At 44.4% G+C, this 17,371-nt stretch overlaps 1 protein-coding gene across 2 annotated transcripts in view; it reads left to right on the top strand.

The window, feature by feature from the left end:
* LOC137317207 (sperm flagellar protein 1-like) overlaps nucleotides 1–17,371 on the top strand; it is a 103,682-nt gene that overhangs the window by 40,795 nt on the left and 45,516 nt on the right. For both annotated transcript variants that reach the window (XM_067980757.1, XM_067980736.1), the window contains one exon: nucleotides 8,408–8,567. In XM_067980757.1, coding sequence (XP_067836858.1) covers nucleotides 8,408–8,567 — 160 coding nt within the window. The remainder of the gene's footprint in view (nucleotides 1–8,407; nucleotides 8,568–17,371) is intronic.

Raw genomic sequence — 17,371 nt, 5'->3', positions numbered from 1 at the left:
CACCTGTTCCTTACCGGTGAACCCCGATAGAACGTATGGAACTCCGCTAGACAGAGGTGAGGTGGTGGGATTAGCTGCGTGGATCACGGTGCATGATGCCCCCGTATCCAGCAGATAAGTCCCTTTAACCTTCTCTACCTCCATCTGCACGAGCGGTCTTTTCCATCCATCATACCTGAGAGCACACAGGTAGACAGGCTGTGCGGGCTTTAGTCATAGCGGGGCATTGTTAGGGGGGGCTGAGGGAGCGACCACACCAGTAGTGGCTGCTATTCTTCCCTGGCTGGCCATAAAAGATCGCATGGCCTCAAAAAATGACTCCATGGCAGCGGGGGCAATTCCTGTCTCTGCCTCCCTTATCGCTGCCTTTTGGGCTGGGGCGGTGGGATTCTTTCCCTTAGTATCCTTCCAGGGGTTTTTACAATCTTTCCGCCAGTGGCCGTTCTTCCCGCACCCAAAGCAGTTTAACTTAGCCTGGACGGGACTATTCCCTTCCTGGTGCCATTCCCTTTTATGCTGGGCCCCTGGTTTAACCTCGTGGACTTTCCCCTTGGGTTGGGGCGTCTCGATACCCCTGATATTTTTAAATGCTATCGTGAGCTGGCGGATCACCGTTTCCTCGGTGGTCTGGGGGCTACGGGGGTCAAACCAAGCCGCAGCTCGTGTTCGAATTTGGGGCAGGCAGTTTGTCATGAGACAGCGGAGCCAGTGGGCTAATTGATCTCTGTTCAGGAGTGTCCGCCCTGGCATTCCCGGGCATGCGCTCCGGTAGACTGGCCACAGCCTGTCTGCGAAAGCCTGTGGGGACTCCCCAGGAAGCTGTACCGTTTTTCCCACCCGGGCGAACGGACTCCCATCATTTAGTCCCATGGCCTCCAATATCTCATCCATTAACTCCTCGTAATCTTTCTGCCCCCTTTTGCACTCATCTGATAAGGTTTGGAGGAGGTCACCCCCCAGAGAAAACAGCAGCATTTTTGCTTGTTCTGCTTCATCGCAGTCATTAACGCACGCTGCCTGCTCTATCTCACGGAAGTGTAAAGAGGGGTCTCCCCTCACTGTAAGCTTAGGGATATGGCTAACCATGGCCCTGAGCTGTGGGGTGCCATGCGGCACTACAAACTGGTTCTGGATGGCCCCTAGGTCCTCGCCATCGGCGGGCGGGCCGTACCTCCGTTGTCGGAGGGGGTACACTGGTCCCGGTCCTGGTCTATCTACCAGGAATTGCTGGGTCTCCCCTAATGCTTCATCCTCCACCCCCCCTTGCTGCCAGACCTCCTGAAAACTCGGGGCTATGGGTGGTGGCCGTGAAGCCTCTGGTTCCCTAACCAGTGTCGTTCTGGGAGCTGCCTGTGGGACTTCCCTGCTTGGGTTGCCGGTAAAATCCGACTGGTCCCGCCTTCGGGCTAAGGAGGCATACCATGCCCTTCGCCCTCGCTAAGGCCATGCCCAAACGTTCTATTTCTTGCCTGCAGGGGCGATGATCTGCGTCCTCAAACCCCTGGGCGCAGGCCAGCTTATATGCTGCCTTTACCTCGCCTACTTTCTCCTCCTGCTCTTTTAATTCTTGTGTGAGGCTGTGGATCTTATCCATTAACCTAACCTCACTGCCTCTCGCCTCTCTGACCTGGTATTCCAGGTGTTCCATTCTACCTCTAGCGCTACTTTTGAGCTCAGCGATCTGGTATTCCAGGCGCTCTACCTTTGCCTGGTGGTCCCTTGCCATCTGCGCCCTTTCCTGGCTAATTGCCTGGAGCGCTGCTAACCCTTGCTCTTCGGCTGCTGTCTTTTCCTGCAGCTCTAGGGTCAACTGTTTAATCTTGGCTGCTTGTACTGCTACAGCACGGTCCAGTACAAAGACCTGCTTTTTAAAACACAAGAGCCAGACCGCCTTCTCAATACTTTTCTTATACTGTTTACTTGCTGTCCACTGGACGGCTGCATCTATGGGACGCTCGGCCTTTAACATATCGCCCACCCACTTTTTCGCGATATTTACCTTGCCGCACACATAGGCAGACAACCTTATCTCCATTGCGGATTCCTCCTCCGCACCACTGTCTGTCTTGTTACACACTTTCGCCTCAGCTCCTGCCTGACTCGCCATTTCTGTAAGGGGTTTCTTTTTTTACTGTTTCTCGGGCTTATAATAGGTCAGCCAGTTATGTTTTTCCTGAGCTGCCCTGCCCGCAGTGCGGTTGCGAATCGCTTACCCCTTCCTGATTCTGAGCTGAGGACTTATCGAGTGGTAACAAAGACAGACAAACAGACCAGTGGATTGGTACAAGGAAAACCAATGTTTATTAATAAGAAAACTAAAACTACAAGGTAAACAGTATAATACAGAAGATAAAGAAATCGCTATGGATGTAATACAGTCTTACACTTATCGGGTTGAAAGAAACAGACACATCGAGGGAAAATTCTAAAATCACAAGTTTAGCAATATCCCTTAACCCCCAACCTTACACTTATGCTAGGTTGTCTTGTGGCAGCCAGAAAATTAATGCTCACCGGTGAAACAGATGAAAAAGGCCTGGCCCCTGTGCCTGCTGCTGCCGTCGACATGTGGTTGCGAGGTTTACTGGATGGCTTCCTTCTTAGTTGCTAGCAGACAGACAGGATAGGGCCAAGAGGCGAAGAGAGCAGCTACTCCACTACCCAGAAATATACTGGGCAGCTTCAGTTATACCCTCTTGGTAACAGGTTTTTTCATACCTTATCAGCTTGCTTCATTGTTTGATTTAAGCACGAAACGTAAGACAAAGGACCCCATCTCTGGCCCATTTACATTATGGCCGTTTCCTGTATCGATCTGTATGCTAACTGCTTTACCATTGTTCCGAATGTACCTTGATGGTTCACCTTTTGTCCTGCGATCACTTCCTGCTCGAATTTTGATGTGTTGGCCAGCCATGTTGATAGCTTGCCTCAGGGCTAGAAAGCAGCTGCATTGTTTAAAGAAACCTGTCTAGACACGAAACCTGCCAAGTTGTTGAAAAATGCAATTTCAAATCTGCCGGTCCTTGGCCATGTGTCTGACTGCAGCCATTTTGAGAGACCTTGGATTTTTTAAAACAGTCACACCAGGGTTTCTTTAATAACTCCAATAAATCTTCGGGGTGGGGGGAACATGTGAAATTTTGCGAATCCCTTCAGTATAGAACCCTTGGTGGCAGCTCTGAGGTGCTAGATTGTATAAATGCAGAGATTAGACAAGTGTGTAACAGAGGCATAGTGGTCTTAATGGGGGACTTTAACCTTCACATAGATTGGGAAAAGCAGACAAGCAACTGTCAGAAAGGTAGTGAATTTCTTGAGTGTGTTCAGGATAGTTTTCTACAGCAGTATGTCCTAGAGGCAACAAGGGGGCAAGCCCTACTAGATTTAGTAATGAGTAATGAACCAGATTTAGTTAAAAGCTTAACTGTGCACGAAAATCTATCCAATAGCAATCATAACATGATCGAGTTCAATGTAATGTTTGAAAGGGAAAAAAGTGAATCAGCTGCTAAGATTCTAGACTTGGGCAAGGCCGACTTCAATGGGATGAGACAGAGACTGTCCGCAGTAAACTGGGCAAATCTGTTAATGGGTAAAACGACTGATGATCAGTGGGAAATGTTTAAAGAAACATTTAACGTGATACAGAATCGGTTTATACCCGAGGGGCAAGAACTCTACTTGCCAAAAAAAACAGCCGTGGACAACGAAAGAGGTAAGGGACAGGATAAGACATAAAGAAAGGGCATACAAAAAGGCAAAAAATGGCACAAATCCTGGCGAATGGGAAAGATACAAAGATCAACAAAGGGTCTCAAAACAGATAGTAAGAGCTACATAAAGAGAGTATGAAAAGAAACTCTCAAGGGATATCAAAACCAATACGAAGAACTTTTACAGTTATATTAGGAAAAAGTGGGTGGTCAGGAGCAGTGTTGGCCCCTTAAAAACTGAAAGGGGGGATATTGTGGTTCACAATGGGGAAATGGCGGACATGTTGAACAATTACTTTGCGTCAGTATTTACAATCGAAAAAGAGGATAGCATGCCGGAAATCCCAAGAAAACTAATATTAAATCGGGGAAAGGGACTCAATAAAATTAACATAAGTAAAGCAACAGTAATGAAGAAAATAATAGCACTAAAGAGTGACAAATCCCCAGGACCAGATGGTTTCCATCCCAGGGTTTTAAAGCAAGTAGGTGAGCACATTGCAGATGCCCTAACTATAATCTTTCAAAGTTCTCTAGATTCAGGAACTGTCCCTCTAGATTGGAAAATTGCACATGTCACTCCGCTTTTTAAGAAAGGATAGAGGGGGAAACCGGGGAATTATAGACCAGTTAGCCTAACATCTGTTGTGGGGAAAATGCTGGAGTCTATAATTAAGGATAAGGGTGACTGAACACCTCAAGAATTTTCAGTTAATCAGAGAGAGCCAGCATGGATTTGTGAAAGGTAGGTCGTGCCTGACAAACCTGATTGAATTTTTTGAAGAGATGACTAAAGTAGTGGGCAGCGGAATGTCATTGGATGTTATTTATAGGGACTTCCAGAAGGCATTTGATGAAGTCCCACATAAGAGACTGTTAGCTAAGATAGAAGCCCATGGAATCGAGGGAGAAGTACGGACTTGGTTAGGAAGTTGGGTAAGCGAAAGGCGACAGAGAGTAGGGATAATGGGTAGGTACTCACATTGGCAGGTTGTGACTAGTGGAGTCCCGCAGGGATCTGTCTTGGGGCCTCAATTATTCACAATATTTATTAACGACTTAGATGAAGGCATAGAAAGTCTCATATCTAAGTTTGCCGATGACACAAAGATTGATGGCATTGTAAGCAGTGTAGATGAAAACATAAAATTACAAAGCGATACTGATAGATTAGGTGAATGGGCAAAACTGTGGCAAATGGAATTCAATGTATCCAAATGTGAGGTCATCCACTTTGGATCAAAAAAGGATAGAACAGGGTACTTTCTAAATGGTAAAAAGTTAAAAACAGTGGATGTCCAAAGGGACTTAGGGGTTCAGGTACAGAGATCATTGAAGTGTCATGAACAGGTGCAGAAAATAATCAATAAGGCTAATGGAATGCTGGCCTTTATATCTAGAGGACTAGAGTACAAGGGGGCAGAAGTTATGCTGCAGCTATACAAAACCCTGGTTGGACCGCACCTGGAGTACTGTGAGCAGTTCTGGGCACCGCACCTTCGGAAGGACATATTGGCTTTGGAGGGAGTGCAGCGTAGGTTTACTGGAATGATACCCAGACTTCAAGGGTTAAGTTACGAGGAGAGATTACAGAAATTGGGGTTGTATTCTCTGGAGTTTCGAAGGTTAAGGGGTGATCTGATCGAAGTTTATAAGATATTAAGGGGAACGGATAGGGTGGATAGAGAGAAACTATTTCCACTGGTTGGGGATTTTAGGAGTAGGGGGCACAGTCTAAAAATTAGAGCCAGAACTTTCAGGAGCGAGATTAGAAAACATTTCTACACACAAAGGGTGGTAGAAGTTTGGAACTCTCTTCTGCAAACGGCAATTGATACTAGCTCAATTGCCAAATTTAAATGTGAGATAGATAGCTTTTTGGCCAAAGGCAGGTATATGGAGTTAGATCACAGATCAGCCATGATCTTATCAAATGGCGGAGCAGGCACGAGGGGCTGAATGGCCTACTCCTGTTCCTATGCTGGAGTACATAGCATAATATAAGAATTGATATGTTACTAACTGGTTTTGTTGGGAGTTTGTTTCATTTATCCACTATTCTGTGGAGTAATGAAAAGTTCATAGAATGCTACAACAGCAACATCTTGCATTTATATAGCGCCTTTAATGTAGACACTCCACAGAGGCGTAATCAGACAAAAAATGGATACCGAAACATAAAAGGAAATATTAGGAGGGTTGACCAAAGCTTGGTCAAAGAGGTGGCAGGCCATTCAGCGCATCAAGTCTGAGCTGGTGTTTTTCTCCATGTGAGCCGTTGCTGCAGGAGTTCCTCAGGGCAGTTTCCTAGGCCCAACCATCTTCAGCTGCTTGATCAATGACCTTCCCTCCATCATAAGGTCAGAAATGGGGATGTTTGCTGATGATTGCACAGTGTTCAGTTCCATTCATAACCCCTCAGATAATGATGCAATCCCTGCCCGCATGGGCTGATAAGTGGCAAGTAACATTCGTGCCAGACAAGTGCCAGGCAAAGACCATCTCCAACAAGAGAGAGTCTAACCACCTCTCCTTGACATTCAATGGCATTACCATCACTGAATCCCCATCATCAACATCCTGGGGGTCACCATTGACCAGAAACCTAACTGGATCAGCCACATAAATACTGTGGCTACAAGAGCAGGTCAGAGGCTGGGTATTCTGCAGCGAGTGACTCACCTCCTGACTCCCCAAAGCCTTTCCACCATCTACAAAGCACAAATCAGGAGTGTGATGGAATACTCTCCACTTGCCTGGATGAGTGCAGCTCCAACACTCAAGAAGCTCGACACCATCAGGACAAAGCAACCTGCTTGATTGGCGCCCCATCCACCACCCTAAACATTCACTCCCTTCACCACCGGCGTACCGTGGCTGCAGTGTGTACCATCTACAGGATGCACTGCAGCAACTCGCCAAGGCTTCTTCAACAGCACCTTCCAAACCCGCAACCTCGACCACCTAGAAGGACAAGATGTGGAGATGTCGGTGATGGACTGGGGTGGACAAAGGTAAGGAGTCTTACAACACCAGGTTATAGTCCAACAGCTTTATTTGAAATCACAAGCTTTCGGAGTTTACCTCCTTCGTCACCTGACGAAGGAGGTAAACTCCGAAAGCTTGTGATTTCAAATAAAGCTGTTGGACTATAACCTGGTGTTGTAAGACTCCTTACATTAGAAGGACAAGGGCAGCAGGCACATAGGAACAACACCACCTGCACATTCCCCTCCAAGTCACACACCATCCTGACTTGGAAATATATCGCCGTTCCTTCATTGTTGCTGGGTCAAAATCCTGGAACTCCCTTCTTAACAGTTCTGTGGGAGAACCTTCATCACACTGACTGCAGCAGTTCAAGAAGGCGGCTCACCACCACCTTCTCAAGGGCAATTAGGGATAGGCAATAAATGCTGGCCTTGCCAGCGACGCCCACATGAACGAATAAACAAAAAACCTGAATGTACTCATGGCCAACATTGAGATTACATCAGTCACTGTAGATAAATACATGTCTTACTTCTTTAGCTCCCAACCTATGATTATGATCTCACTTCATTTATACTGTTTTCTCAGCTGCCCTAATCAATAGGCACCTGCATTACTTAACCCTCTGCCCCCTCACAATCTCCATTCTGATGTCTCGAGTTGTGCAGAAAAACATCGGTGTTTTAGGATCAGCATGACACAAGGCGCCATGCCACCAAAACAACGATGTTGTGTCTCCAGTTTAGAGTGGTAAAGTGAATCTAAATGTAAACATGAGCCAGCTGGCCTTCGGAAGTGTCTCTTTTCCAGATCTTGTACTGTTATTTACTTTTGGAGTCTTTAATTCTATTTAACTACAGAATCTAAAATGGTACCTAACATAAGTGATTCTTTCATGTAAAATGGTTTCCTCACTATTTCTCAATCTTAATCTCTAACATCATCCTTTTCAATTCCCAAGCATCTGTATCCAAGCAGATCAATAGTATATAGCAGCTCCGCCTGGCATCATGTGGCTGCAGTAGAATCATACAGCACAGAATGAAGTATGTATCCAATTCCCTTTTGAAGGTTACTTTTAAATCCGCTTCCACCACCCTTTTAGGCAGTGCATTCCAGACTCGCTGCATAAAAACATTTCTCCTCATTTGGTTCTTTTGCCAATTATCTTAAATCTGTGTCCTCTGGTTACCAACCCTCCTGCCAGTAGAAACAGTTTCTCCTTTTTTACGCCATCAAAACCACTCATAATTATACACTGTTAGACACGAGACTAAAAGGTAAACGATTTGTCCTACGATAAGAAAATAAGTGTAGAATGGGAAACGGTCATTTGGCCCATCAAGCCCATTTCTCCAATGGGCCATGTATAATTTATATCGTCATGGCCTTTTATTTAAATTTCATAAGGAGGATGATTAATCATTAGTAAAGCTTCTAAGAAACTGTGATCTAAAGAAGCTCCACACGGAGCCCTAAAAGACAATTCTCTTGCATACTCTTAAGATGCATTTACACTATAACTGTAACGTCCAAACGCCACATCGATGCTAAAGATCTAATGTGAAGCAAAAGAGAAGCAGAGTGAGACTCCATGGAAGAGGAAGTCTCATTTTCAGGCTCTGTACTAATCTTAGCTATGAACATCTGTGGCGTTGATTGCGTATTTGAAAACTTACGATTTTTAATTCTTAATGCAGGAAAGTTTTCAACAGACTCAACTTCTACATCCCCGATGACATAGTTCGCAAGGTCACCCAGTGCTCGCCCGGTGTTGTGGAGCTTGTGCTGAGCACATTACGGCTAAAGATCGAAGAGAAGCTAAAACAGAAACAGAACAAAGTGGCTCCATCACCACAGGTATGGAGAAATGCCAAAAAGTTCAGGCATTTTGTTCCAACCAACTGTCAGGGATTTTAGTTTTTTGTTTATAGATGTAGCAGCTAGCTCATCAGATGGCATGAGCGCAAAGGCTTTGTTGGCACTATAGAATACTATCATCAAGAGCTCTTCACCATGCTTTGGATGATGATATACCTTCAAATTCATAAGAATTTTTAGGAACAGATACAATAAAAGCCATTTGGCCCAGCTTTACGGTTGATCTCAACTCCACCTGTTCGCTTTCTCACTACAACCCTAAATCCTTTGTCTCTCCCAAATGTACCTAATTGCCCCTTGGACCTATTTAGAACTATTTACTTTTAGTAGCCTTTCACAAGCCTCTTACCCTTTGTTTTAAGAATAAAGTCCTGCCTGACATCCCTTCGTACTCCCAACTTGCTTATTTCTTAACGTCTCGCTCGCTGTTTGAACTCTTGGTACGGTAATCTAGTGGTACTAGTCTAGCAACCCGGAGTTTAAGTTTAAATTCCACTATGCCTAGTTGTAAAATTCAATTCAGTAAATCTGGTAATTTGTGGGGTGGCACCTGAAAATGACCATGAAATTTGGCGGATTGTTGTGAAAATGCGAGTGGCTCACTAATGTCTTTCAGGGAAGACAACCTACCACCCCAACTTGGTCTGGGCTACGAGCGACTCCAGTCCCACACTATGTGGTTGACTCTTAATTCCCTCAGATCATCTAGGGATAGTTAATAAATACTGCCTTACTCAATGCTGCCACATCCCACAAACAAATATTTTTTTAAATTGCCTGAATCAGTATGCTTTTTCTAGTTTTGGAATCTGCAATTTGGTCACTCTGCTGAAGTGTCTTTTCTGAAGGAAATAAGCCCAACTTACCCGGGACAAAAAAATACAAACCTACAAATTTAGCAGTGGGACCAGCGCCTGTGCAGATTGAGGTGGTCCAATCGAGGTGGAGTTTGAAATGATAAAGGGATTCGATAAGGTATATACAGAGAAACTATTTCCTCTGGGGAGAATCCAGAGCAAGGGACGTAATCTTACAATTAGAGCTAGGTCATTCAGGAGTGAAATCAGGAATCGCTTTTTCACACATAGGGTAGTGGAAATCTGAAACTCTCTTTCCCCCCCCTCCCCCCCCAAAAGGCTGTGGATGCTGGGATAATTGAAATTTTCAAGACTGAGATCAATAGATTTTTGTTAGGTAAGGGTAACGAGGGATACGAAATTGAGGTACAGATCAGCCATGATCTAATAGAATGATGGAACAGGCTCGAGGGCTTACTCCTGTTCATAAGTTCCAATGTTCCTATTACATGGTCTCTGCTTCAATCACTAAATCCAGTAGTGCGTTCCACAGCCTCACAACCCTCTGTATAAAAAAAAATGTTTCTCCTGCTCTCTGCCTTAAATCTCTTACATTTAATCATGTCTTTCTCCCTGTGTTTTTGACCCCATAACTACTGAAAGACCTGTTGGTATCTAAAACAAAAGTAAAATACACTGAGGATGCTGGAAATCTGAAATAAAAACAGAAAATGCTGAAACACTCAGCAGGTCAGGCAGCATCAGAAACAGTGTTAATGTTTCAGGTTTGTTGTTATCTACCCCGCCCATCCCTTCATAATTTCAAACTACTATCAAATCACCCCATCATTTCCTTTGTTCTAAGGAAAACAGTCCCAGTTTTTCAAGTTTGTCTCAGAATTTGTATTTCCTCATACCAAGCAGCGTCCTAGTGAATCCGCATTGTACTACCTCTCTTGCCTCAATATCCTTCCCACAGTGTGGAGCCCAAAACTGCACAAGGTACTCCAACTGTGGTCTTTCTAAGGTTTTATACAGATTTACCATTACATCTTGAATTTTATGGGCGACTGAAGACACTGTCCAAGAGACAGGTTTTTTAGAGGCTTTTGAAGAATAGGAGAGGGGTAACAATGCAAAATGGTTTTGGACGAGTGTTCCAGAAAGGACAGCCCCAGGTGGTGGAGTGGAAGAGGCAGTGAAAAAGCAGTAGTCTGAAGTCAAAGGCACAGAGGGTATGGGCTGGGGTGTATGGCTAGAAAGATTAAAAATTACCCAAATCCAATGGGTAAACTATGGAGGGAGTTGACAGGAATCTTGAAGCCAATTCGCTGGAACACAGAGATCGAGTGGAACTGAGAGAGGACAGGGTGATAGATGTCCACGACTTTGTATGGGAGAGGATTCAGACTGTGCAGTTTGTCGAGGGTGGAAATAGGAAATATGAAAATAGCTACTCTATTTCAATTTGCATCAACGTAGTTCGGTTTGTATTGTTCAGAGTTTGAACATTTTCTAGTAAAGGTTCAAAATATATTTACCTAGTTATTATTAATGGGTTGTTATTTAGTAACATTTTTTTTTTAGTTGTGAACTAAAGTTTTGTATATAAGTGGATATTGTACAACAATTAAGATTTTTATCTTCTTGATAGTGTGCTTACATTTTATTTTATTTTTCTTCCGCTTTTCTGTTGTTCAGCTATCTGGAATTTCTTTCATCCTATAATCAAGGGCACAAAATGGGTGGGGGATTTCAACATCACCTCAAAGAATGGCTCAGTAGTGCCACCACTGACTGAGTTGGCCTGGAGGGGTCTGCGTCATGCAGTGAGGAAACAGAATGGGTCTGCGTCATGCAGTGAGGAAACAGACATAAGGAAGTAAGCTACTTGACCTCATCCTCGTTGTCCTATCTGTCATAGACACATCCGCCCATGGTAGCATTGGTGGAAGTGACCAACACAAAGTCTTTGTGAAGACAAAGTCATGTCTCTAGTGTGGCACTACCACTGTGCTCAGTGGGACAGACTAAGGACAGATGTAGCAGCCCAAAACTCGGCATTCATGAGGTGCTGTGCGCCATCAGCAGCAGCAGCAGCAGAATTGTATCTGAGCACAATATGTAATCTCATGGCCTGGCACGTCCCTCATTCCTTCATCACCATCAAGCCAGGAGACCAACCCTTTTTAATGTGAAGTGTAGAAGGTCATGGCAGGAGCTGCACCAGCCATAGCTTAGAATGAGGTACAAACCTAGTAAAGGTACCACGCTGGGCTATCTGAATGCTAAACACCAAAGGCAGCAGGCTATCAACAGAGGTAAGCGATCCCACAACTAACAGATCAGAGCAAAGCATTGTAGCACTACCACATCCAATCGAGAATGATGGTGGACAACCAGGCAACTAACAGGGGCAGGAGGCTACATGAACTTCCCCATCTTCAACCATGGTGGAGCCCAGCACAAGTGCAAGAGATGAGGTTAAAGTGTTTGCAAGTGTCTTTGGCCAAAAGTGCTGAGCCTTCTTCCAAGGTCTCCACCATCATAGATGCCAGTATCCAGCCAATTCAGTTCACTCCATGTGATATTAAGAAGCTACCAGTGCACTGGACACAGCAAAGGCTATGGGCCCTGACAATAACCGCTGTAGTGCTGATGATCTGTGCACCAGAGCTAGCCATTCCCTTTGCCAAGTACAGATATGACACTGATATCTACCTGACAATGTGAAAGATTGCCCAAAAACCAGGATAAATCTAGTCCAGCCAATTACCGCCCTATCAACTTCCTCCCAATCATTAGTAAAGTGATGGAAGGAGTCATCAATAGTGTCATCGAGTGACACCTACTCATCAACAACTGGTTTGCTGACACTCAGTTCGAGCTCCGCTAGAATCGCACAGCTTCAGATCTTGTCACAGCCTTGATCCGGACATGGACGCAAGAGCTGAATGCCAGAAGAGAAGAGCAGCTGGCCTCAACATCAAGTCAGCATTCAAACATATATGGAACCAAAAAGCTGAGCAATACTGAGGTCAGTGGGGGTCAAAGGGAAAACCCTTCAGTGGCTGGAGACATGCCCAATAGAAAGGAAGATGGTTGTGGTTGTCAGAGGCCAGTCATTATAGCCCAGATTACTGCAGACATTCTTCGGGAACGTGTCCTCAGCCCAATCGTCTTCAACTGCTTCATCAGTTACCTTCCCTGCATCATCAGCAGTGGAGTTGTTTGCTAATGATTTCACAATGTCCAGCTCCACTCACAACTCCTCTGATAATGAAGCAAGCTATGCCAGCCTATACAGCAGGACCTGGGTAACATCTAGGTTTAGGCTGACAAGTGGCAGATAATATTCACACCACAAGTGTCTAGTAATGTCCATTTCAAACAAGAAAAAACCCAACCACCTCCCCTTGACCTTCAACATCAACGGTCCCCACCATCAACATCTTGGGAGTCACCACTGACCAGTGACCAGAAGCTTAGCTACAAGAGGAGGGTAGAGACTGAGTACTTTCCTGATGAGGCTTGTCAGCATTATATTAAAATAGTCATCGATTCGCCTCGATAGGCGTAGCCACAACAACACTCATTGCTTTAGTGCCACTGCATATAGCTGGAGCTGAAACTGGATTTTTTTTGTCAACTCATTTGAGTTACTAGACCAGTACCATAACTACTATGTTTTGATTAGGGTACAGTAATGTAGTGGTTCTGGTTCTGGACAAGCACCCTATAGTTTGTGAATTCAGATGTCACCATGAAACTTACCCCATTATCACTAAAACCCAAATTGGTTCACTTCCTTCATGCACTACCTGAAAGGGTGGTGGAAGCAGATTCAATAGTAACTGTTAAAAGGGAATTGGATAAATACTTGAAAGGAGAAAATTTACAGGGCTGTGGGGAAAGAGCAGGGGAGTGGGATTAATTGGATAGCTCTTCCAAAGAGCTGACACAGGCACGATGGGCTGAATGGCCACCTCCTGTGCTGTCCCTACTATGGTACTATGATTGGCCACTCCCCTTCCCACTACACAATTTACATATTTATGGTGAATTGAAAAATTGAAGTCAGAGCATTTATTTCCTCTCTGACCTCTTTCAACCGCCTTGGGTATCAGGATCGGGTGACTTGCCCACCTTGAGTTTTGACAATTTTTTCCTTTTCTACAATTACCTCTAACAAGAGAGGAGGGGGAGTTGCGTTCTTGATTAGGGAGAACATCACGGCAGTAGTGAGAGGGGATATATCCGAGGGTTCGCCCACTGAGTCTATATGGGTAGAACTGAAAAATAAGAAGGGAGAGATCACTTTGATAGGATTGTACTACAGACCCCCAAATAGTCAACGGGAAATTGAGGAGCAAATATGTAAGGAGATTACAGACAGCTGCAAGAAAAATAGGGTGGTAATAGTAGGGGACTTTAACTTTCCCAACATTGACTGGGACAGCCATAGCATTAGGGGCTTGGATGGAGAGAAATTTGTTGAGTGTATTCAGGAGGAATTTCTCATTCAGTATGTGGATGGCCCGACTAGAGAGGGGGCAAAACTTGACCTCCTCTTGGGAAATAAGGAAGGACAGGTGACAGAAGTGTTGGTGAGGGATCACTTTGGGACCAGTGATCATAATTCCATTAGTTTTAAGATAGCTATGGAGAATGATAGGTCTGGCCCAAAAGTTAAAATTCTAAATTGGGGAAAGGCCAATTTTGATGGTATTAGACAGGAACTTTCAGAAGTTGATTGGGAGAGTCTGTTGGCAGGCAAAGGGACGTCTGGTAAGTGGGAGGCTTTCAAAAGTGTGTTAACCAGGGTTCAGGGTAAGCACATTCCTTATAAAGTGAAGGGCAAGGCTGGTAGAAGTAGGGAACCTTGGATGACTCGGGAGATTGAGGCCCTAGTCAAAAAGAAGAAGGAGGCATATGACATGCATAGGCAGCTGGGATCAAGTGGATCCCTTGAAGAGTATAGAGATTGCCGGAGTAGAGTTAAGAGAGAAATCAGGAGGGCAAAAAGGGGATATGAGATTGCTTTGGCAGATCAGGCAAAGGTGAATCCAAAGAGCTTCTACAAATACATAAAGGGCAAAAGGGTAACTAGGGAGAGAGTAGGGCCTCTTAAGGTTCAACAAGGTCATCTATGTGCGGAACCACAAGAAATGGGTGAGATCCTGAATGAATATTTCACATCGGTATTTACGGTTGAGAAAGGCATGGATGTTAGGGAACTTGGGGAAATAAATAGTGATGTCTTGAGGAGTGTACATATTACAGAGAGGGAGGTGCTGGAAGTCTTAACGCGCATCAAGGTAGATAAATCTCCGGGACCTGATGAAATGTATCCCAGGACGTTATGGGAGGTTAGGGAGGAAATTGCGGGTCCCCTAGCAGAGATATTTGAATCATCGACAGCTACAGGTGAGGTGCCTGAAGATTGGAGGGTAGCAAATGTTGTGCCTTTGTTTAAGAAGGGCGGCAGGGAAAAGCCTGGGAACTACAGACCAGTGAGCCTGACATCTGTAGTGGGTAAGTTGTTAGAGGGTATTCTGAGGGACAGGATCTACAGGCATTTGGAGAGGCAGGGACTAATTAGGAACAGTCAGCATGGTTTTGTGAGAGGAAAATCATGTCTCACGAATTTGATTGAGTTTTTTGAAGGGGTAACCAAGAAGATAGATGAGGGCTGTGCAGTAGACGTGGTCTACATGGACTTCAGCAAAGCCTTTGACAAGGTACCGCATGGTAGGTTGTTACATAAGGTTAAATCTCATGGGATCCAAGGTGAGGTAGCCAATTGGATACAAAATTGGCTTGACGACAGAAGACAGAGGGTGGTTGTAGAGGGTTGTTTTTCAAACTGGATGCCTGTGTCCAGCGGTGTGCCTCAGGGATCGGTGCTGGGTCCGCTGTTATTTTGTTATTTATATTAATGATTTGGATGAGAATTTAGGAGGCATGGTTAGTAAGTTTGCAGATGACACCAAGATTGGTGGCATTGTGGACAGTGAAGAAGGTTATCTGGGATTGCAACGGGATCTTGATCAATTGGGCCAGTGGGCCGATGAATGGCAGATGGAGTTTAATTTAGATAAATGTGAGGTGATGCATTTTGGTAGATCGAATCGGGCCAGGACCTACTCCGTTAATGGTAGGGCGTTGGGGAGAGTTATAGAACAAAGAGATCTGGGAGTACAGATTCATAGCTCCTTGAAAGTGGAGTCACAGGTGGATAGGGTGGTGAAGAAGGCATTCGGCATGCTTGGTTTCATTGGTCAGAACATTGAATGCAGGAGTTGGGATGTCTTGTTGAAGTTGTACAGGGCATTGGTGAGGCCACACTTGGAGTACTGTGTACAGTTCTGGTCACCCTATTATAGAAAGGATATTATTAAACTAGAAAGAGTGCAGAAAAGATTTACTAGGATGCTACCGGGACTTGATGGTTTGACTTACAGGGAGAGGTTAGACAGACTGGGACTTTTTTCCCTGGAGAGTAGGAGGTTAAGGGGTGATCTTATAGAAGTCTATAAAATAATGAGGGGCATAGATAAGGTCGATAGTCAAAATCTTTTCCCAAAGGTAGGGGAGTCTATAACGAGGGGGCACAGATTTAAGGTGAGAGGGGAGAGATACAAAAGGGTCCAGAGGGGCAATTTTTTCACTCAAAGGGTGGTGAGTGTCTGGAACGAGCTGCCAGAGGCAGTAGTAGAGGCGGGTACAATTTTGTCTTTTAAAAAGCATTTGGACAGTTACATGGGTAAGATGGGTATAGAGGGATATGGGCCAAGTGCAGGCAATTGGGACTAGCTTAGTGGTATAAACTGGGCGACACGGACATGTTGGGCCGAAGGGCCTGTTTCCATGTTGTAACTTCTATGATTCTATAATTGTTCCATACCCTCCCGCAGTACACCTGCGTTCTTCATCATCATTTGTAAAAACTAATACAAAATATTTAATGTCTGTCATGCCTTCATGTTCCACAATTAGACACAGCTTCATCTCTTTAACTATTCTTTTACTGCTTATAAAAAAAACCCTTACTGGTTCATTTTATATTATCTGCTAGTCTTTTAGCCCTCCTAATTCCGGTTTTCACCTCTCCACTACACTTTCTATATTCTTCAGTATTGTTCGCCCTAAAGTTATCATGCTCCTTCCCTTTAAGTTTCAGTTTAGTTGTCATCCCTCTATCAACAGAATTCTAATCTTTGCTGCATATCTCATTTGAAATTTATTGAACTGTATGAGCAATCTTTTTTTTAGTAGGAATAGGAAGGAGCAGTTGAAGAAAAAAAGAAGCAAAAATAAACAAAAGTAATGTTTTTCCAAGTAAAATCTGGCTTCTTTCAACAAGGTACTGACATCATTGATATAAAGGAAAACAAATTCCACTTTCGCAAGATAGGAATCTGTAAGTCTGTAACTGATTTAGGAAATTCTTGAGAACTCATAAAATTGTTTATGATCGTCAGCATAATTACAGCCTTCCATGTGCAGATAACTTTTCTTTTTAGCTATTACATTCCTGTTGTGTGCTGGGTTAGCTTCTGTCTGCAGCAGCACTACAGTTGGTACTCAGTGTCCTCCTATGGGGTCGATTTTAACTCCCAACAAAGGCCCTCAGGATTGCTGTGGAGCCAGAAGGAGAACATTCAGGAGCATAGGAACAGGACTACGCTATTCAGCCCCTCGTGCCTGCTCTACCATTTAATAACATCATGGCTGATCTGTGATCTAACTCCATATACCTGCCTTTGGCCCATATCCCTTAATACCTTTGGTTGCCAAAAAGCTATCTATCTCAGATTTAAATTTAACAATTGAACTAGTATCAATTGCCGTTTGCGGAAGAGAGTTCTAAACTTCTACCACCCTTTGTGTGTAGAAATGTTTTCTAATCTCGCTCCTGACAGGTCTGGCTCTAATTTTTAGACTGTGCCCCCTACTATTAGAATCCCCAACCAGCGGAAATAG

The sequence above is a fragment of the Heptranchias perlo genome, chromosome 1 (assembly GCF_035084215.1).
Source record: "Heptranchias perlo isolate sHepPer1 chromosome 1, sHepPer1.hap1, whole genome shotgun sequence".
NCBI classification, from domain to species: Eukaryota; Metazoa; Chordata; class Chondrichthyes; order Hexanchiformes; family Hexanchidae; genus Heptranchias; species Heptranchias perlo.
Note: the sequence above shows the minus strand (reverse complement) of the source record. Positions and strands in the feature narration are given on the sequence as shown.